Consider the following 22,377-nt stretch of genomic DNA (forward strand, 5'->3'; position numbering starts at 1 on the left):
AAACGCTGGTCTTGTGAGTCATCTTGAGTGGCAAGAATGGGCCATCTTCACATTCATAAATCCCAATGCAAACACACTCATGGATATGGACTAAGCTTGGATAAGGAGAAGCACCACATGGCAGTGCAACAGCGGGGCTCTTGTCAGAGCTTTTTTTTGGCTCTGTGCTGATATAAAACAACCAATTCTACTTTTATCCTTCAGAGAGAAAAAGATCTCATTTAAAGAAGCAGTCGGATTTAGTTGCATTTAGCTGTGAGGCTGTAACTTCCTCTGTGTGGCAAGAGTGAACTCCCAGTTAGAATTACCTCAGTGTTAATTGTTCAGGAGGTGTCTTCCTCTCCGAAACAAACTGACCAGGTGATTTAAACTGGTAAAAACACTGAATGAAGCAGTTTCAAGTTACAAATCAGATTTTCTCCGATGCCGTTCAGCTCATGACAGACAGGCTGTTAGCCTAGCACCTGCTTATCTGTGCTCACCTTTCTTCTGATAACTTGAGTCCCTCTGAGGCACAAACATTGGAAAAACACTGATTTTATTTTACTTGGTAATGCTCTATTCATTGTTTTAACGAGGTCTGTTTGTCTTTATACAGTGGAAGTTTCAACAGGTTGCAAACTGTAATCCTGTCCACTAGACACCAGAATTATCTGCAGAGGTCTCCTCCTCTTGTAAACTAAGTGACACGGTGATTTAAACTGGTTTAAACACTGAAATATGCCGTTTCACGTTAAAAAAAAACAAATCTGTGTTTTGCTGACGCTTGTGTAGCAGAGAAGCTTCTAAAGCCTCTTTCCCACTGCACACAACAACCCACTGACACTCGTGAACATTAAGCTTTTATCTTTAATCTTTAACTGGAAAGGTTACATCCACTCCCGGATCAATTGACTCTGCACTTGTAACAGGTGTCTGCTCCATTTCCAATTGGCATTGATAGAAATACACCACCTGGGTGGGTGTGCTATTGTTAGCTGCTTTGCCAGCATGATATATTGACAGGATGCCACAAAATACCATCAGTCTCTGTACAAGCCTCAATAGAACATCGTTCAAAATTTAGTCTGCACTGCGTTTGAGTGAGAGACTGAATAAGTTAGAGGAGTAACCACTGTAAGATTTTCACATGTGGCTTAACTGTTTAATAACCTGTTTTCTAGGCTATCTGTGACATTGAAGGTGACAAACCAGAAAAAAAAAATAAATAAAAATCACACATACACAGAAAGGCATGCTCATTGGCCGCAAAGCCGCGTACACAGCTCCGGTCTACTGGCAATGGGTAAGGAGTCTTTCACCTATTTTAAGTGGGTTTTCCTGTGTTTAGGAAACAAGCATACACACACTTAATATTTTTTGGGAAAGGGGTTTTAACTTTAGTGTCGAAACAATGAATGCCCCTATCAAGAGCCAGAGATGGTCTGCCCGTTTTAGGCTACTGCAGAAACATGGCAGTGCAACATGGTGAGCTCCGGGGACATGAACCCGCTCCCTATGAAGATATAAAGAGCTCATTCCCGAAAAACACAATTCTTATTTTCAGGTGATTAAACACTAAAGAAAACGTACTTTTTTATGTTATTTTACATTTCTGCACATATATCCCCCTAAATCCTACACACTGGACCTTGAAACATCAGCTAAGTTAACTTTACAGTATATTTATGGGCAACAGCCTCATTTTAAAGCCAGGATCAACAGGTTCATAGATTGTTTTGCTGCAGGGGATCAATCCTCATAATATCCATGGCCTTACAGGAATGTGTTTGAACCTTGATGGCACAAAGAAATCACATTCCCATGGTGCACAGAGAGAAAACACACAGTTAACCAACCTCCCCCCCAACACCTTTTCAAGACGATAGTATCCCTGAACATATTAACATGTAAATACACTTAGATACTTTGACAATGCACTGAAATGCATATAATCTACATGCTAACTAGTCCTTTAAAGACTTTCCACTGCTGAATGTGGTTTGGAAACACTTTCATGTCTGGGTTTTAAAAATTAAATGTGAGGCCTCTCTTAGAATCTCTAAAAGCGTTTTTCAACTTGATGAGGGATAAGGCGATGACTGGGTTTCCTTTTCAAAGGGGGAGACCCAGAGTTCAATAAGACTTCAGTCTCATTGCCTTTGCCTCCAAGTTGAAGATCTAAATGCTGGCTTTTTTTAAGAAAGAACCCACCACGTTAGGTGACAGATGGCAGGTTGTTATGCTGAAATACCAGTTGCTATGGTCCCCTTTTCCTCCGCAGCTTCACTTGCCATAGCTAAGCATCCTCTCTGCTGGTGTACTGACTTGGAATAAGCTGACTTGAAACTACTCAGGTTGTTGTTGACAAACATGAGCCCAGATGAGTCTCCTAATCTCCCGCTCCTTTATCCGCTTTTTATTGCCGTATAAACAGGCCTGAATACGCTAAAAAAACTAAACCTCTGTTTTCAGCCTTCTCTTATCTCACGCAGGGTTTAATCTAATGCCCTCTACCCTTTTTACATCTCTGCCTCCGCTAAATTCGACCATATTCTTGATTCAGCGCGTCACCAAGACAACCAGTTATTTCCCATCCTCGAGCCCCCCCACCTCCAGCTCCTCTTCTCCATTGATACCACTGCCTCCCCCTTCCCCTTCTTTTTTTTTGTCCAAATAAAACAAAGCGCAGAGTGAATGCGCTCTGAGGTAGGTAAATGTATTCAGTGACATCAGCCAGGACGAGTCTATTCTGCCGGATTCCTGTACCACTTGTTTCCAGCCTTGTCTGGGGGCCGGACACTCTGTTGGGCCCATTGTCCCGTGTGTATTCCACACAGGCCCGCAATTAATGGAGGCCTTGTCTAAGGCTTCTGGAGCAGAAACTGCTGTTGGGGAGGGGGACAAAAGGCGGGCAGAGCCGGGGGCTGGGAGTTGCTATGGATGGGCCCCCCTTCCCTCTTTAAGGGGGAATTCAAAGGGCGAAGGAGGGACGGAGAGCGAGCGGAGCGCTGGATGAGATGTTGAAGTGATCCCCTCTGTCTGTGCCCTCCCCTCCTGCCCTGAGATGTTTTCATACCAGCAGTTGAAAGAGAAACCTTCGCAGTATTTAATGATGAGGATGGTCATTTTGCTGCCCACATGGAGGTAGCGGTTGGGTGGAGGAGAAAGCTGGGGCCGCAGCTTTCAGACCAGGTGAAGACTGTGCAGAGATTCTCATTGCATCCACTCTTTGAGTAAGGGTGTGAATCTTTTGGTATCTTACAATTTGATTTGATTTTGATTCTTCGGGTCACAATTTCATAATAGTTCTTGATTCTGTATGAAAAGGTACTAATTTCAGGATGCACTCCTGTCTGCGATGTGGAAGGAAGGTGGTGTGGCTCCATGAGCGTGGAGTAGATTGTGTATTGGATTATGGAGATTTTAATATTTGTAAAAGTAACATCAGCTGATTGCAATGATGTAAACACACAATGGCAAACCTTAAGGCCCATTCATAGTTACTTCATGTCTGCAAAGGTCCACAAGGGTGCACTTTGGTCCCCTTGACGGAAATGACATCATCTGCCCATGTCCGCAAGTGTCCACATGGACCCCTATGTGACATGTGATGATGTCAGCACAGGCATTTGTAGCCTTTGTGAAATAGTCAGCATTCACTTTGCAGTCCTTACATATTGACTGATTCCTGTGAAGCTCTTTCGCTGCTGCGTTTTTTTTTTAATCGACGACAGACACCGAGAGCTGATGTCAGCAGTGACTGATGAGCCAGTAGTCATACTGTTTGATGCAACTATGTTCTATCTATCTATCTATCTGTCTATCTATCTATCTATCTATCTATCTATCTATCTATCTATCTATCTATCTATCTATCAATCTATCTATCTTGCAAACTGCAATGTTCTTACAATTTAATATAAGATATTTTATAGTATTTTTCTATAATTTTATCAATGTTTTCTTCTATTTTAGTTCTTTATATCATTTTCTTGTACTATGTTTTTGCACCAAGACAAATTTCTCTGAAAACCTACTTGGCAATAAACCACATTCTGGTTAGGTAGATGTGCGGCAAGTCAACATTGCCTGCTAAATTTCTTTGTTTTCATATGATCCTGGTTCCTTATAGCGATTAAAAAAACAAACAAGAGTTACTAGTTGACCCAAAATCATTGATTTAATTTATCTTTTAGTCCATATTTTCCTCAACTTGTGGTTATCAGTCACAAGCTGGACCCTGATAGCTCTCTAACCCTTCCTTCGCTCTGCAGAGCCTCCCATTCCCAGGTTCCCACACTGATACAGATCAGAGCTGCGCTATAAACCTCATGTCCACATTGCCATGCGTACAATAAAGGGTTGTTTGTGGCAGAGCAGAAGGCTCACTGAAAACAGGACTGATGGGATGTAATTTATTGTTGCGTGGCCTCTTCTCCAGAAACCCTCTCATCTGCTGTGAACAGAACCTCGGGCTTTTCAAAGAAGCATCTTGTTAAAAACATCGAGTCAAAAGATTAACTTTTTATGATCCCTGGAGAACATTTGGTCGCAGATAAAACAGCATCACTTTCCCACTACATTTTACCTCCTCTTCTCCTGCTTAAGTCTTAACTTCGGAAAATGCAATGAGCTATTTTGTTTTGTCTTGTGAGTTTATACACAAAACCTTGATAACAAGTACAACACTTCATGCTCGTTCTTTATGTTTTATTATCAATGAGAACAACACCCAGTGCCCTTATGTCCCGTTAAAGGATAACTTTGGTATTTTTCAACCTGGCCTCTAATTTCCAGTGTTTTTTTTTTTTTTTTTAGAAGTGACTAATGAAGACAGTTATTCACCCTCAATTTACACCCACTAAAAGCGCTTGTTTTTGTCACTGACAGGCTCAGATTGTTATTGTAGGTGTCTGACAACAAGGATCCCTACAGAGACAGACCTTTTTGTTAAATCATAAAATCAGCTCAGAAATCCCCATCACCAAAGCAAACATGCTTGATTTAAAAAAAAAAACAAAAAAAAAAAAACTTTCTTGGTTCGTCTTTTTCGCTGTTTCATCAACTCTGGTTTCATTTAAATAAGTTCTTATTTCACTCACATGTGAAAATAAGCTGGCTCTCCACGCGCTAAAATGATTGTTTATTCAAATGGAGTCTGGTGACTTTGCCCATAACCATTTCTGGGCTGTTTTTGGTTAAACAACAAAACTCTGACAAAAAAGTTTTAACCTTTCCACAATGTTGTCAGACACAACAACAACCTGAGCCTGTCAGTGACAAAACAAGCACTTATAGAGGAATGCTCAAATGCATATTGGTTCAACTGCAACCTCTTTGGTGCTCTTTCGGCTGCTGCCGCCTTGAACAGTTTCAAAACTTGTTGTCTCCATTAGTCCAAAGAAACGTTAATGTAACTCTTTCAGTTAAGGATCAGTTATGAGTTATTATAATAAGGGAAAATATCTACACTGATGGTCACTTAACTTTAACTTTGACTAATGTCATATTTAGTTATGTAACAGGTTAGATCCATTTTAGCAGCAGGTTTGACTTGACTGAATTTGACTTAATTTGATATTGACTCAAGAAGCTGGTGGTGCTTGAAAGTGTCTCACTCACACACAGAGAGGAAGAGAGAGGAAGCTGCGTATACAAACACTGACCTGGCTTTTGGGGTCATTTCACCTCTGAGGATTTAGGAGCTTAACAGAGAGTGTTTGAAGTCTATCAGGGAGGATAGAGGCATCCACTGATAAACCTGGACCAGACAGAGACGTCTGTCAATAAATATATCAGTGAAACAAGTAGCACACGTCCTGTTTTTTTACATTCACTCAGTACACTTCTACAACTAATTATTATTTTGTAGTTTATTTTATACTGTAAACAGCTAAACAATGGTCTTCAAATCAGAATAAAAAGCTTTAAAATGTACAAACCGGGGGATAAGAGATAAAAACAAGGAAAAGTCGTACTATCTGCATGCATCCTCAATGTTTGTTTTAAAAAATTCCACAATTTCGCAAATGAACAGAAAGCAGCCTCGTTTTAAGAGTTTCATTCCTTCTATCACAACAAATCCAGTATCCTTGGAAAATATTTTCTAAATTTTGGTGTTTGATGAAAAAAGCAAATCCTTGAATTTAACAACCATAAAAAGCCTTTTCAGTACATACATTTACAAGCCATTAAAAGAGGGTTTATTTTTGAATTTAGACCGGGAAAACAACATAACACAACATAAAAAAAAACTATTTGGATTTAACAATAGTGGGCTCTTAATAATATTTGCATATGATTCTGTACACTCAACCACTGTCATGCAATACAATAGCAACTCAGAAATGTGAAAAATGCAGAGGCTTTTTTTTTTTTTTACAGTAACAAAATGGAATAAAAAAAGCATTAAATCAGAGTTGAAACTGTGCCATGGTCACCTTAAGACATAAAGAAAACAACAATAATAATATACGTCTTAATAATACACAATCATCTTATCTATCAGAATCTCTATATAATGCTGAACTCTATCCCAGAGAATATGCACTGTTAATCTGTCTTTGTAGCATAATTAATGATAGGCTATTCTAAAAGTTTTAACTAAAGCAGTGACTTTATTGTTGGAAAAATATAGCGGATTAAATTGCTTTTATAAAAGTCTATAACTCAAGTCAGTCGTTTCTTATAAAAGAAAAAACTTTACAAGCAAATTTAGGTTCTGAGTTTCACTAAACAAATGTAGTCACCATTAATATTTTCGACATAAACAATTCTCATATATACATAGATATAAATTAATTGAATTATTAATGGTCTTCAGGTGGTTTGAAATAACTCTTTAGCTTTATTTCCTGTTGCCAGCCTGTGATAACAGACAGGAGGTGTCAGAGTTCATGACAGCGAGAGGACAGCTGAGTGTGTCAGAGATTTTCTTCTTCACTGCACATCAGGCCTGGAGTGTGTCAGAGGATCAGGTCCTCACCTCAAAGTCTGAAACACTCGGTGACCCCCGAAAAACACAAACACACACATACGAACACACACAGATAAAGAACCTGCACAATTGGAATAAGTTCTCTAAGACATTTTTAAATAATATTAATATAAATTTAAATATTGTGGGGGAAAAATAAAATATATCCTGTTGCAGAGACAGCAGTCTTCACTTTAACCAAACTATCAGGGTGTTAAACCATATTATTAACCTCACATCTATCAGAGTTTTACTCTTTGGATAACCTCATCGGCGTTAGTTTTCAAAAATCCTTAATCAACTTTTAATCAACAGAATAAAAGTTATTTTAAAAATACATGTGAAACAGCTTCTCTGATCACTGTAGCTTTAGGTTTATTTAAAAAAACAAGAAACTGATGGGCTGCAAATATATTAAAAATATGTCTGTATTGAGTAGTTTTTAAGAAAAAGTTAGGGCCTACATAACCTAATTTAAAATAAAAAACAAAACTTTTTTAACATACCTCAATTTGTCAGTTTATTGTACAGAGATACCATGCCCAAAATCAATCGATTAACTTCAAGTTGATGAGTAAACAATAATTTACTATAGGAAATAATGACCATGTTGATCATACTGAACAAAAAAAATAGTCCATAATAATAATAATAATAATAATAATAATAATAATAATAATAATAATAATAATAATAATAATAATAATAAATAATAAAATCAGTTTAAAAGTAGTATAATGAGTTGGGAAAAAACACGTTCTGTAATTTGTATTTTTGTGTGGCAAAATATTTTATTGATAGATTTTTTAAAAAACTTCCCTTTCAAGCAAAATAAAACAAGTGTAGGCTACATAAAAGCATATTTGTTTCAGCTGAAATGAATGAACTTTAATATTTCCAGCAGCCATTCTCAGCTGCAGCAGGTGATCTCTTGGGTAAATGAACACAGCTGACCTGCCGCAGCTCTCCTCACTTTATCTGCAGACTAACTTCGCTTTGTAAAACAGTCTCAGCATCCTGACAGGTAGCCAATGGGAGCTCCTTGTCGCACGAGCCCGCCGCCTCTCCGGCACCGTGTCCCGCGCGCTCATTGGACGGACCGATGAAACTCGGGGAACTCGCACACGAGCCGCTCGCGTGCAGGCTCGAGCTCTATAAATAAACCCCGAGGCGCTGGAAACAGGAGTGGAGTGGACGTCAGCTTGGCGAGGAGACAGAAGTCACTTGTGACATTTGTCATCGGTAAACTGCTCCGTGGTGTGCCAGCAGAAGGCGGGACTCACTTCGCTCAGGACTGACTTTTTGTTGTTGTTGTTGTTGTTGTTGTGCACTTTTCTGTTTTTATAAAGTTTTATTTGGATTTTTTAATTAAAAACCCGAAGATGCCCGCTGGTACTTTAGAGAGAACATCTCCACCCGCGGTGGCTGCCACACCGGCCAGTGGCGACTGCACACCAGAAAAACCCCGGACTCTGACGGAGAACAGAAAGGTATCTGACGTGTTTGTTTGGCTAATATTATCTACAGTTATTGCATTTCGAAACTGTCATATTAACATTTTTTTTTTCTATTTCAAGTCCTCCAAACCAATCATGGAAAAGCGGAGACGCGCGCGCATCAATGAGAGTCTGGGCCAGCTGAAGACCCTCATCCTGGACGCGCTCAAGAAAGATGTAAGAATCTTTACTCAAACAGAATGAAATTAGCCACCAAATGAGCAAATTTGAAACAAATCGTCTGTTTTTGTCCATTTAGAGCTCCAGACACTCCAAACTGGAGAAAGCTGACATCCTCGAGATGACCGTGAAGCACCTCAGGAACCTGCAGCGACTTCAGATGACTGGTATGGAGCTATCTTTTCTGGACTGAACAGGTTGATGTGTGTGCATTAATTCTCGGATGGCTAACTTTAGATGGTAAACATGTTCCAGCAGTCTATGAGATTTATTGCCCACCATAGGTGTAGATTTCAGGGGGGACACAGGCGACATGTCCCACTCAGTATTTCGACATGTGCGTTTGCCTCCCCCCAAATAGAAATTTGAAAGTAGCAGGTGACTTTTATTTTGATTAAATTAAAGACATTTATTCCATAAATTTATACAGAAAAGGCACAGGTTTGTGCAAAAAAATATCACAGAATGCTTGAAATGAACTTTGTGATGCTCAAAATTTTCTGGCAAAGGACCCCAAAACCCCCTTTTTCGTATGTGTCCCCCCTAATGTTGAAACAAAAGATAAGCTTAGAGTCTTTGACCCATTTATATCAATAGGTTGTTCCAAAATGACACAATGTTGCCTGCAGGTAACATTCAGACATACAGTCTTATGAAAAGAGTTATTTTGTAATGTTTTTACATTTCAAATGGTATGCAGTGTAACCTTTTGAGGCTTGTTTAAACTCTCTTTTTTCATTACTTAACATTATAGTGCAGTGTTGCCTCCAGGCAACACACCCCAAAAAGTACCCCAAAAAATGTTTTCTTGAAAATTTCATTAGATGATGTTTGTTTGGTCTATTTTGTGACAAAACAAAACAAGACACTACACTCTTTTCCCCATCTGGCATCATAATACATACCAGGGTTAAAATTAGATTTCAGGAGGCCTTAAATATTTTATTAATATTATTATTTAAATTGAATTTAAATTACATTTCTCAATAATTATATTATAATTTGCTCTCATATTCTCTTTACAATATAGCCCATACTCCATCTATCTATCAATCTATCTATTGATCATTTAATCCATCTATTCCTCCATAGTTCTGCTGATCTTTATATTAATCCATGTATTTTGTATTTTCCTCTCCAGCTGCTGTGAACACAGATCCATCCGTCCTGGGTAAATACAGAGCCGGGTTCAGCGAGTGTGTAGGAGAGGTCACCCGTTTCCTGTCCACGTGCGAAGGGGTGAACACAGATGTGAGGACTCGTCTCCTCAGCCACCTGGCAGCCTGCGTGACCCAAATCAATGCTGTGAACTTCTACACACCTCACCCAGGGGTGCTGGGACTCGGACAGACTGCCACACAGAGTCCAGCCGCCTCCGCTCCGCAGGTGCCCTGCAAAAGTGTCTCAGCGATGCACGCCTCTCCGGAAGCGATGAAGCTGTACGGTGGCTTCCAGGTGGTGCCGACGCCGGATGGACAGTTTGCTTTTCTTGTTCCCAGCGCGGCCCTCATGCCTCTGGGTGCACAAAACAGCCATCACATGTCACCTGCTGCACCTCAGGTCACCTCAGACTCAGTGTGGAGACCGTGGTAGGAAATCAGCTCAGCTGATTTTTCTGGACAATAAAATACATTTTTGTACATTTTGTAAATGTTTTTAAAACTTGCTTGAGGGGGATGTTTACACACATTTGTTTTTTTATGAACATTAGGAGATATTCTTGGCCTCTTTGCTTGCTTTGCTGTTTTTGATACAGCAAAAACAAGTCCTTGACAAGCTCTTGAAAAGCACTGTATTTTTTTAGATTAATAAAATGTTTTTATGATGTTCACAATAACATTAACTGCAATGGCTTTATCATTTCTTTGCCTACAAAAATCCTGTCAGGTTTTCATGCTGGTGTTGGTTCTTTTAGAGGCATGTGAGCCCGTGGTGCCTTTTAAAATGCTTTATACATTACACTTTAACTTCATCTCAAACCTTTGGAAAGTCTTTTTAATTAATACCCCTTATACAGTTTAGTTATACATATACCCTGCAGCCTGTGTGCCTTGTTAACGCCTGGTCATCTACTTTACAGTGGCGGGAAAACATGCTCTCTGGCACAGAGTAAATACCTTCCTAATGAGGTATGGAACCTGAGAGGTCATGTTGAACCCAAGAGGCGTGCTGCCAGGCTGGCAGGAGGGTGGAGCAGGGTCTGACACATGCAGGCTTGACTGTGCTCCTGCACGATGGGAAATAGTGCTGAAATAGATCAGGGCATGAAGCTAGAGACAGAAGAAGAGAAAAAAGACAGGCTAAATGAAGAGCAGATAAGAAGAAACTGGTGTCACTCAAGGATTAAGTGTATTAGGTGTTTTTTTTTTTGCATTATCTGCCACCAGAGGACAGATAACAAATGACGATTGTAAATCTGATTTGATTATATAAGTGTGTGTGTTTGCACAATAGTTCATCAGCCCTGCAGAGCCAGTCCAATCGCTATCCATTTAGTAGACAGTTGAAGAGCTGACAGTCCCAGCGTGTGTCCCGAGCGTGGTGCTCACACAGCAGGCCACAAGCAGAGTGTGGCCAGAGGTCACAGGTGCCCCTCATTCACACTCCGAAGACAACGTAGCTCCAACAGCATGTTGCCCTAAATCTGGCAACCCATCAACAGGACCTGGCAGCCCATCACCAGAAAACAGGGCCTCCCTTTGACAGCATCAAACGGTGGCACCTCCAGAGGCAAACATACGCACTCAATGACCCGTTCCCAAATCTGATATTCATGGAATTTAAGGTTTTAGTTCATAACAGAAAGAAATTTAGCACTTTTTTAAAAAATATTGCTTATTTCGTGATTTGTAGGAAACATAAACATCTGTGCATCAGCACAACAAAATGAGGTGTATAAAAAACATATGTAAGCATGCACAAAACTTGCACACAAATTTGTGCATGTCGGTCTAGCACTATGAACCAAAAACAAACTTTTGCTGTTACGCATTTGATGACCCATAGATGAAATACACTGACAAGAAAACCACCTAAAACACACCTAACCTCGCCTAACTAAAATTTTAAAACTGCAGTTTCAGCACTCCGGTTCCCTGATCCTAGAAGGCCACCTGACACTCATCAACCTTTCCGGATCCTTTAAGGTCACAGAGAAATACAAACAAAACAAAACAAACATAAAAAAGCACTATGGAGCAAATGCTAAAAAAATAGTTTTGAATTCTGCATTGCAACACAGAAATCAATGTAAATGTTAATCAAATCATCTAAAAGTTATTAAAACGTGTTGCTTTGTGCAAATGATACAGTCAATTAAGTTTACATCTCTGTTTTGGCACAGCTGAGAGAAGACTGGCAGTAAAGAGGACTAAAAGACAAAACTAAGAGCTCCCCCTCCTATCAGAGTATCCTTTGAGAAGACCCTGAACACAAAAACAAAGACGGGCCCCTCAGTGGCTCAATGGCTCCTCTCTTTGTGACCCTCTCCATCTTCATAAAGGGCCTTCCCCTTGTTTATCCAGGAAGAGGTTTAATGGCCAGGAGGGGGGAGAGGACCATGCTGTCACTTTCACCGTGCTAAAGAAGTCTTTTTGTTGCCCGCTCCCAAAGGTCCTGGTCTTAAAGGCTCTTTGAGAACTCCTCAGGCCAGGCTGCTCTTCAGAAAAGGAGCTGTGAAGTGCTGATAGGGCGCTCCTGTCTGCACCTATACGTGATGGAGAAGCTGGAGTGGTTTGGATGGACGTGCTTAATTAGATGTTGGCCACTTTTGAAGAAATGTGCTCTGTTTAATGGTGTTGGTCTCCATCTTTGGTCTTTGTTGTCCCCTCTCTCTTCCCAATCAAAACCCAGTTTGACGCAGTATTTTCCCAAACATAAAGCAGAGAGCAGTAAACACGGAGCACAGGGCCTGCCCCTTCGCCATGCTCCATGATTGATGGCCTCCCCTCACAAACATTGATAGCAGTGACAGGTTCCCTGCTTGCAGAGATTTTCTCCCCCCTGACGCTCACCGGAAACCCTCGCTGCCTCCGCCTCTGTGGCTGAATTGGTGTAGTATTGTTCTTAAGGTTGTTATGGTACTTGATGGGGGTCGAAGTAGTCCGCCGCGGTTCACATCAAGGCTAATGAATACATTATGCATTCAATATCAATGGTCAATGAACAATGCTCTTTGTCTCTTCACTCCAATTCATCCCTTTTTGATTTAGCTGGTTGTTTTTGGAAAAACATACTGGAGGAAGTGGAGCTTCCGGGAGGGGGATATAGTATCAGTGTGACACGATAACACTGGAAGTGGAAAATTTATTACTAAGAACCCACACAGTGTGATGTTTGTAGGACCATTAAAACCAAGTAAGTCTGGTTCTACATCACAAGTCATCGCATCTTCAAAGGGGACGTTGTGTTGAGTGTCGGGAGGGGGAGTGGAGGTTCTCTGCCCATGAAGGCCCATGAAGAAGACCATCAAGATACACTTTCACTGCAGGTGTCCTTTAAAAGTGAGGCACCCCATAATACAGCAACACAATCAAGAGAAAACATGTTGGCATTACATTACTGCAAATGAGTGATACGTTATAATTGCATGATGTTATGGAGCAGATACAATGAACTTTATATTTCAACAATAATGTGGTTAATATATGATTATGTTTCGGAACAAAAACACTTTGTTATGATTAGTAAACATCATACAGCACTGTGCAAAAATCTCAGGACACCACAGATGTTGTTTTAGAAAAGTTCTGATGAGGATATTTATATATTTATTTCTCAGTCTCTTTATTAAAATACAAACAGAGAATACAGAGGAATTGTGCAATGCATTAAAACGCCAAAAAAGTGAGAACAGAATGGCTTCTTTAGACTGAAGTCAATATTTAGTATGAAATATGGAATTGTACAACCATAACAAAAGGGAACGTGAACAAACAATATTGAGCTTTGGACATGTCTTGCATGCAACCTGGTGTAAATACACCAGAAATTTAGTACCATAAATCTCATATTGTCTGCCTGAGAGAGTTGAAGACACTGGAAAGGAAGTGGAAACTGTGGTCACACAAAATATTTGCAACTTTAGCCTGTTGAAGTTGTTTTATTCTGAAATATTTGCATTTCTAATACTGTATGCATATTTCCCATATAATTTGGTTGTATTTTTAGTGAAGAGACTATTGAAAAATAAATATGTCTGATCATTATAACCTTGCTGAAATAACAAAGATAAATGTAGCCTCAGACTTTTGCACACCACTGTATATTGGATTAAAATACCCAGTTTTAGGGGCACAATCCCCACTGAAAAAGAAGTGATTTTGGGGTTAAAAACAATTGCTTTTTGTACCATAATAAAGCAACTGTTTATGTAGCACTATCACTGCTACTATAACAACGGTTCGCTAAATAACACCCATATTTAAGGCCTAAATGCCTCTGGAAACAGCAATGACTTGGTATAAAAACAAATGGTTTATTTTTTTATTTGTTGGTCTCAGTGGTCTGCATCTTGCCATGGTGACACTCCATCCACCATCCCCTCGACCTCCTCATGACAAAGTCAGCTTAGACACCAAACAAAAATTTAAACACAACAGTTTTGTTTTTCCTTCCACTTTTCACAGGTTTAAGTTTAGGATGCTTTTTTTTAATGCACTCAGTAGATTTCTTTCTTTTAAACTTTGGTTGCAGAGTGTTAGTGAGCACTTCTCCTTTCCAAGATAATCCTGACAGGTGTGGCATATCAAGGTGTTGATTAAACAGCGTCATTGCTAAACCAGTTGTGCCTGAGGCTGCTCACTGTAAAAGGCCGCCCTGAAATGTGCAGTTATATCACACAACACAATGCCACAGATGACACAAGTTCTGGGGGCGCGTGCAGGAATGTCCACCAGAGCTGTTGCTCATTTGCTCATTTCACTGCAGTTAGCCATCGCCAAATTTGTTTGTGTGAATTCAGGGGTGAATCCAATCAGCATCAACTTGCAGCATCTCTGACATTGAGTTATGTGATAAAAGTGCACATTTCAGAGTGGCACTGTGACCGTCCCAAAACACAAGTGTAGTGATGATACTGTTTAATCAGCACCTTGATATGCCACACCTGTCAGGTGGAGGGACTATCTTGCAAAAGAAGAGTGCTCATTGACATGGATGTTAGCAAATTTGTGACCAGAGTTTGAGGAAAATATATCTTGAGCGCATTAACAATCTTAGATATTTAACATAAACCTGTGAAAAAATGGGAGCAAAAACAAAAGTGTTGTGTTTAATGATGGTGGACTGATTGTGGGCGAGTCAAGTAGCTGCTCCAGCTGCAGCTGTGCCTACTTGGACTCCAGAGGGGAGGAGATGCTCCTGCTGCAGAGTGACATTGACTTTAATGATGCAGTGGAGGAGTTTTTAAGGAGAAAGGCCAGAAAGAAGACCATTGCATAAGGTAGGCTTTCTCTCACATGATTCACATATTATGGTGTAACCTAATTTCCTCAGATAATACACACTGTAGGCTATAATGCACTGATATTGTTGCTGCTAGCCAAGGAAAGCATTGTTGCAAATATGTTGTGTAAATATTGTATGACAGATGATATCTACAAGTGTTGTCATTCAGGTTGTGATCACAGGCTGCAGCCTATGATCATTGTCTTACTGTGTAAATCCTGTATAAACTACAGGTGTTTCCAACAGACTGTAACCCATGCACAAACCTGAAACAGTAACATCACAGCACAGTGCGTGCGTGTGTGTGTGTGTGTGTGTGTGTGTGTGTGTGTGTGTGTGTGTGTGTGTATGGGTGTGTGATAGTTACCCCAAATCCTACACACTGCACCTCCAAAACACCTTTTATGTTGCCAGGTTATAGAAATCTCTTTGGCTGGTGTTTGTTCTTGTCTTGAACATTTTCAACCACTTTCCTTTGGAAAACAGCTGCAAAATATGTGGGCCCAAATCCAACAACTGATGATTTTGGGGACAAATCTGGACCTGATGGTACTGTTTTTACACAAGTGATGCTGCTTAGTTGTGCTTTTACTAAACCATAATGTGTAGAGTGCACTCAGGCAACGTTTTGTCGTTCCTTTGTGAAACAACAGCCTCTTCAGAAATTATTTCTGCTGCTGGATATTGGAGTGTTGGGGGCATTTTTTTCTATTGTTTTGCAGCAACACGCTGCTGGGTTTTGTTTGTGACTCTTCAATATACAATGACGGGCTGCATGCATGCATAATAAAAGCACTCTATCTGTAGAGGTGGACACAAAACAAGTATAGATGTATAAGAGCAGGGTCCACAGGGCCATGGTTCCTGATTCATGCTTCATAATTGTAATGGGATGATAAGGAGCTTATAGCCTCTTGTTATCCTCCAATAGGGACGGACAAGACAAAAGCCAGTGTACCAGTATGCTAAAAGATTACCATTCTGGTGACATATCTGCGTCCACTTAACACCCACATCAGGTCAGCTGTTCTTAATTTGGTCACCAACACCAATTTAGCCTCCACCCAGGGGTCTGGGTGCACTGAGGGGTAAATATTGACCCTTGTTTGTAAGCAAGGCTCACATTTTGAGTGTGCAAAATGGCCTATTTGTGTCCTTGAAATGTTTAGGTCATCGTGTCATGGAGGATGTGTATCACAATCTCAAAGGCTGAGAGAGAGGATCTAATAGGCACCTGCCCTCATTATAACAACTGGTGCTGGTTATCATTTCACGACTGACTGAACTCATTTAAACGAAGCTGAAAAAAAGGAAAAAAAAGAATAATAATCAAAGTATATGTTCCAATAATTTCTGTAATTTTTGTCAAGACTGAAAGATATGCCTTGTGTTGTTAATACAGTATATTATTAATGATAAAGCTGATGACATGCAGCATAAACAGCAACCTGATCTGAGATTAATTTACATTTTCGGATCAAAACCTCTCCTCTTGAATTCTCGCCCCGGGCACTGAGTCTGAGATGACCTCTACTCTTTGTCCCGAGGACACTGCCCTGCCCTCGCCACCTCCCTCTTTGCAGGCCAGTCTAAACTCTGTGGGAAACCCCCCAGTGTTTTGTGTTGTTTTGGACATTGTGTGTCTCACGAGATAATGTCTCCACCCCTCTGGTTCTTTCCTCTCCCATCTGAAGAGCTGCTGTGCAGAGCGTGGTGTCCGGCGCTAAGCAGGACAGAGAGATGGGATTTGACCAGTGGGGGTTCAGAGCTGCTTTTCACTGTGCCTCAGGACTGCATTTAGACCCCGGTTTCATCTTCACAAATATGTTGCCGTCGCTCAAACCAGTAGACCTTTAGTTTCATTCTGCTGGTGATGCCAAAATTCTCCACATATACTAAATAAATCAACCATAATCTTAACTAAAAAGAGAAAAAAGTGTGTTAACTGTGCAGCCATAAACATAAATCTTTGTTTTTCAACATTTATTGAATATTAGCTAATACAGAATATCCTGAATGCTTTCTTATCATAAATGCCCCGAAAGTTTTTCTTTTGGCTAAATTTTAAGGTGAAAACAAATATTCCCCCTCAGTGTTTCCATTTGGTGTTATTGTTGGCATCACTGTCACAAAGACAGCTGGATCACTTTCTGCTTTCCTCTGAATCTCGCAACTACCAACAACGCAAGACGCACTTGTTTTCCACAGTTACTGCCTGTCAAATCCAACGCTGGGAATCATAACTGCAAAGAACTTTGACACTCTTTGGTAACTGCGGATAGCTACCGCAGAAAACAAAAGCGCTTTAGTTGCGCTGTTGTTAACACACTTCCTTTGTTCCATAATTCAAGCCTTCATTTTCCTGGGAGATTGTAGTGGATGGCAGACAGAATTGCATAGTGAAATCGAGGCAAATAGGGAACCAGTCTAAATGCAGATGGTGTCATTACTTTATACAATTACTATGTGCAATCAGCATGTACTTTATAAGTTCAGAGAGAGTGAAATGCAAACTTACATTGTGTTGTGTAATTCTGCAGTTGTGATTTTGGCTGTATTGAGAATTTTAAAAAATTCAAAAAACAATAACTTGGTTGTTCTGGTCTTCAAAAACTACTTTAAACCTCATGTCACAATATAATTAGTACATAGCAGTGGCTCAAATAATTTAAAATCAGTATTTTACAGGAACAGACAACCTCACAAATGCTTTAAATAATTTTATCAGTATTTTGTCTAAGAGAGTGTCATTTGTTTTGACTGCGACACTATTATTTTCTTCTTTTAGCTGCTCTTAATTATCCATGAACCCTGACACCTTCACTGAATCATGATATGCAGTTAACGACTTCCACACGTCTTGTTGCTGGTTAGCTACAACCCTGTACTTGAAAATGTTGAATGTCCTATTTATACTATAGTTTTTCTCAAGTGAGGATTACCTCCAACTAAATGCCATCCCTCCAAACTTTGGAAGTAAGATGGCCACCACTGTTTTTGTCATGTGAATTGTGATGTCATTCAACTCAGACCGAGGACCCAATCGACCTCCCGGCCTTTGACCCTTATTAACCCCGGGTTAGAGTGCCGTATTCAAGGTGTAGCCATCTGTGTGCCTTGTTGTGTCCAGGCTGCCCTCCTCCTTCACTCTTCATCATCCCTCCCAGTGTTCAGGAGCAGTGGAGTGATCAGAGCAGGACTGGCTACTCTCCATCAACTTTTGAAATCCCTAGATGACAGGATGGTTCACCACTACAGTCCTGTGTAAAATATAAATATATATGTGCGCCAAGGCAGTGATGAAGTGTACCTAAAAATATTTACTTAAAAATCTCTACAAGTACAGTTTTGAGGTACTAGTATTCCTTTTTTATACTACTTTATACTTCTACTCCAGAGGGAGATATTGTACATTTTACTGCACTACACATGAATGACAACAATATCAACAGATTACTTTATAGATCACGATTTTACATATAAAAGCGTTGTTGAGCTCATATGATGTATCGCTGGAAATGTCAAGTCAAGTCAAGTCAAGTCAATTTTATTTATAGAGCCCATTATCACAAAACATGGTTTGCCTCAGAGGGCTTTACAGTGTATGGCATCCCTCTGCCCTTAGACCCTCACATCACCCAAGGAAAAACTCCCGAATAAGAACCCCTGTAACGGGGAAAAAAAAGGAAGGAAATGTCCAGACGTCTTTAAATCCCAGTTTGGTCACCACAAACATATCAGGAATATGTCCAGGCATATGTCCCAGTGTCTTGTTAAAATATACCTGGATTTGTCAACATAAACACAGCTGAAAATGAAAGTATATCCTGTTGTGTTGCAACAAACTTGGCTGGAAATATCCCCACCTTTTTTTCAAAAATACTGAGTTTGGTTGCAACAAACATGGCAGGAAATTTTCCAGTGTTTTGTAAAAAATAGTTTTTTTTTAAAGTTTTGTCAACATAAACACGTTTGAAAAGTTTGCCAACATCTGGTTCTGAAAGCTTTTTGTTTAAAAGTGCTGTATATAACTCTGGAGAAAAATAACTGATGACTGAGAGTCACTGCCAGGTCATTTAATACTGACAGTGATATTTGATAACCTGGGAATTAGAGTCAACAAGCAAATATCTTTCTCCAGAGTTACATACAGCACCTTTAAGTAATGGATCTAAGTAACTTCTACAGCACAGCCTTAGAACGACAGACTTCTTCCCTCATTTTCAGAGTGTTGTAAATGTTGTAAATTAAACAAATTGCCTGAAGAAGCAAATCATACATTTTAATTGATATTTTATATTTTGGCAGTTGTTTTCCGGAACTTGCCGAAAAGGACAAAATACATAATATACCTGAAAAAAGTACATATTGCGTCATTCCTATACTCTGTTCTTGTTGTCCTGATGATTGTTTTGATAATACATTGTACATAAACAAGGGAGCCAGAAACATGTAGCAGAAATTCAACATGTTAGCTGATGATAAACATTTTAATCACAGTTCCTTTTAGCAGTCATATTTAAATGTAATGGGTTGAACTTTGAACTTTACAAGAAAAAGGTTCACCCACCCCTCTTATCATTCAGCAGCATGTATGCTGGTTATCAGCTGCTGCGTTGGAGGTTTGTTTACAGTATTGACTGTGACAGTCCAAACATATTATGTCACTCTTTTTATGAAGAAAGACTGAATGCATGACGACGTATTTGCACAGAGAACAAAGTCTGATTAAGAGGAACAACTACTCTTCAGGGATCTCAAACATCGTCTCATTGCTACATTCAGGCTCTTTTTGCAAAAAATGCTCGATCATTCTGCCGTTATCCTCCTGAAACTGAACCTTCACTGTCAGTGGAGAGCATCTATCCACTTTACAATTCATGATCACAGTGTCACCGGAAGCTTGTAGGCTACAGCCGCCGACATCAGGCACATCATATTTAGACACCTCACACACCAGCTGGTCCTTGTTGATGGAGATGATCGCCCGTCTTCTCAAAAAGCTGGGACTTGAGCATTGCATCCTGTCAAGCATCTCCACTTCTTGGCTGTTTCTTAGCACCCAGTCGTGCAGATACCACATGTGGCAGTCACATTTCCAGGGATTCCCATGCAGCCTCACTGTGTGCTGGATGAGAAAAGGTTCAAAAAGGCCATATGGGAGACTTTCCAGCTGGTTGTCCGACAGGTAGAGCTGCTGTATGAGCACCTGGTCCTCAAACAGTTTGGCGTCCACCTTGCTCAGATTGTTTTTGTGTAGGTGGATCGCCTTGATGCTAACTAGATCATGAAAGATCCCTTCAGGCAGCAGGGTGAGCTGATTTTCAGACAGGTCCAGATTCTCCAGGGTTGTAACATTTCTAAAAACGTCCTCACGGAGGTCAGAGAGCTGGTTAGAGGACACGATAAGGTCGGTAAGAGACGTCAAACTGCTCAGAGAGGACAGCTCAGTCAATCTGTTGCATTTAAGGTTCAACTCCTTTAAATTTGGGGCGCTGAATCCAAAAACTTTATCACTGAAGGTTGTAAGAAGGTTTCCGCGCAGGTTCAGCACCTTCAGTTTGGTAAAAACAAAGAAGATATCGTTGGCAAGCTCCGAAATCTTATTCCCCTCGAGGTGAAGCTCTACCAGCTGAGACATATTGTGGAACAAGTCAGAAGTAAGATTGCTGATGAGATTGTTGTTAATTTTCAGGATCTCTAGTCGTGCCAGACCAGAGAAAGTTTTCCTTTTTATATCTTCAAGCTTATTTATGGACAAATCCAGGACCCGCAGATTGTGGAGGTTCAGGAAAAGAAATTCAGGCAGATCCGATATGAGGTTGCCCTTCATATGCAGAGTTTCGAGCTCTTTAAGAGAGTCAAACATGCCAGGAAGAACTGTTTTCAACCTGTTGAAGTTAAGCAGCAGTTTGGTCAAGTTTCTCTGCTGTGAAAAAGTCCCCAAAAATAAATGTTCCAACCAGGGGTTCCCACTGATTTCCAACTCCTGCAGCTCAGTCAGATGCTGAAAAGACTGAGAGTGAATACTTCGCAGTGCATTACTCAGGAAGACAAGCTTGGTGAGTTGGGGGCTCTCCTCTAAAGTGTCGGGGAACAGGTAGGCCACGGCTGACTTTATTACTATTAAGTCCTTGACCTGCCTGGACAAGTTCCTGGGTAAAGATGACATCCGTTCATCAGCACACAGTATCTGGAATGAATTGAAACACTGGCACGTGTGTGGACAAGAGGTTTGCGGCAGTGAGGTGCCTTTGTGACAGAGAAGCAGCAGCAGGAGCAGAGTCAGGCTCAATTCTTTGTCCATTTTTCACTGTCAAAACACAAGGAGAGCCTCTATGAACTAACTAAAGTTGATCAGAAATGCATGTGCGTATTTGTAGGTGAGATAGTATTTTTATATTTAAATAAATGAAACCAACATACCTCTGTGTCACAGCGATCTGGCGCGTTGAAACAAATCTCCTTGTGGATCTACAAGCCAGCTGACACAAAGTGCAAACGACAACAAGTCTGAATTAGGCAAGACAAAACCTTTGGTCAGCAGCTGGCTCCTGCCATTTTTTCATTTGCTTACGACAAAAAAAGTGCAAATTATCTCTAAGAGCAGAAAAAAACGGACTTTTAGTTTTTGCTATGTTAAACAACAAAACAGTAGAGTACAGTAGAGTTTTTTAAATGTTAGTTTCAGCATATGTGTCAGAGATGAGTCACTATTTACCAAAACAAAACAAATAGAGCCCAGAGAAAATGTACTTTCATCACACTTTCCAGTCATTCGTTTTTCATGTCGAGAAACAGCTATCACAACCACTACCATGTCTAACAAATAACATCTGTATAAATAAGAAGAGATGATAATGATTATAACAGACAAAAAGCCATTTCATGTATGCAAAACAAGGTGAAAACATGATGATGTGTTTCATTTCATCTTCAAGTGTCTGAAGTGCATTTACATTTGTGAAAGGCATGTTTATTTGAGTTAAAGGGTACATTACACCATTTTTTTTCTAACTTCACATTTATTTTATTTTACATTTCCCTGCATAATAATGGAATGCTTCTTTAATCCTATTTCCTGTGTGGTGTTTGATCATTTCATTTAGAAGCCTTTTATGCTATATGGTGTTTGCATTTTAACTTAAAGGGAAGGTTCATTTTAGTTTGTTATGTTGAAATAAGCTAAACTGCTCTAAAGGAAAGCTAAGGTAAAGGGGTTGACAGATTATTGGCGTGGACGATTATTGGAGCCAATATTTGCCATTTTGCCAATTATCTGTATCTACGTTTTAT

The 22,377-nt window shown here is 40.0% G+C and overlaps 2 protein-coding genes across 2 annotated transcripts; one reads left to right on the top strand and one right to left on the bottom strand.

The window, feature by feature from the left end:
- The first annotated feature begins 8,160 nt into the window (after positions 1-8,160).
- Positions 8,161-10,443, top strand: LOC121951756 (transcription factor HES-1-B-like). Its single transcript, XM_042498211.1, has 4 exons — positions 8,161-8,448; positions 8,536-8,631; positions 8,714-8,801; positions 9,776-10,443. Exons 1-4 carry the CDS (start codon positions 8,341-8,343, stop codon positions 10,225-10,227), a joined length of 744 nt encoding a protein of 247 aa, XP_042354145.1. The 5' UTR covers positions 8,161-8,340; the 3' UTR covers positions 10,228-10,443.
- A 9,109-nt stretch (positions 10,444-19,552) lies between these two features.
- On the bottom strand, positions 19,553-21,663 carry zgc:153913 (carboxypeptidase N subunit 2). The gene is made up of 2 exons (XM_042498227.1): positions 21,508-21,663; positions 19,553-21,394 (listed from the first exon to the last, which is right to left on the bottom strand). Exon 2 carries the CDS (start codon positions 21,386-21,388, stop codon positions 19,823-19,825), a length of 1,566 nt encoding a protein of 521 aa, XP_042354161.1. The 5' UTR covers positions 21,389-21,394; positions 21,508-21,663; the 3' UTR covers positions 19,553-19,822.
- Positions 21,664-22,377: the final 714 nt, after the last annotated feature.

The sequence above is a fragment of the Plectropomus leopardus genome, chromosome 12, assembly GCF_008729295.1.
Source record: "Plectropomus leopardus isolate mb chromosome 12, YSFRI_Pleo_2.0, whole genome shotgun sequence".
Taxonomy (NCBI): domain Eukaryota; kingdom Metazoa; phylum Chordata; class Actinopteri; order Perciformes; family Serranidae; genus Plectropomus; species Plectropomus leopardus.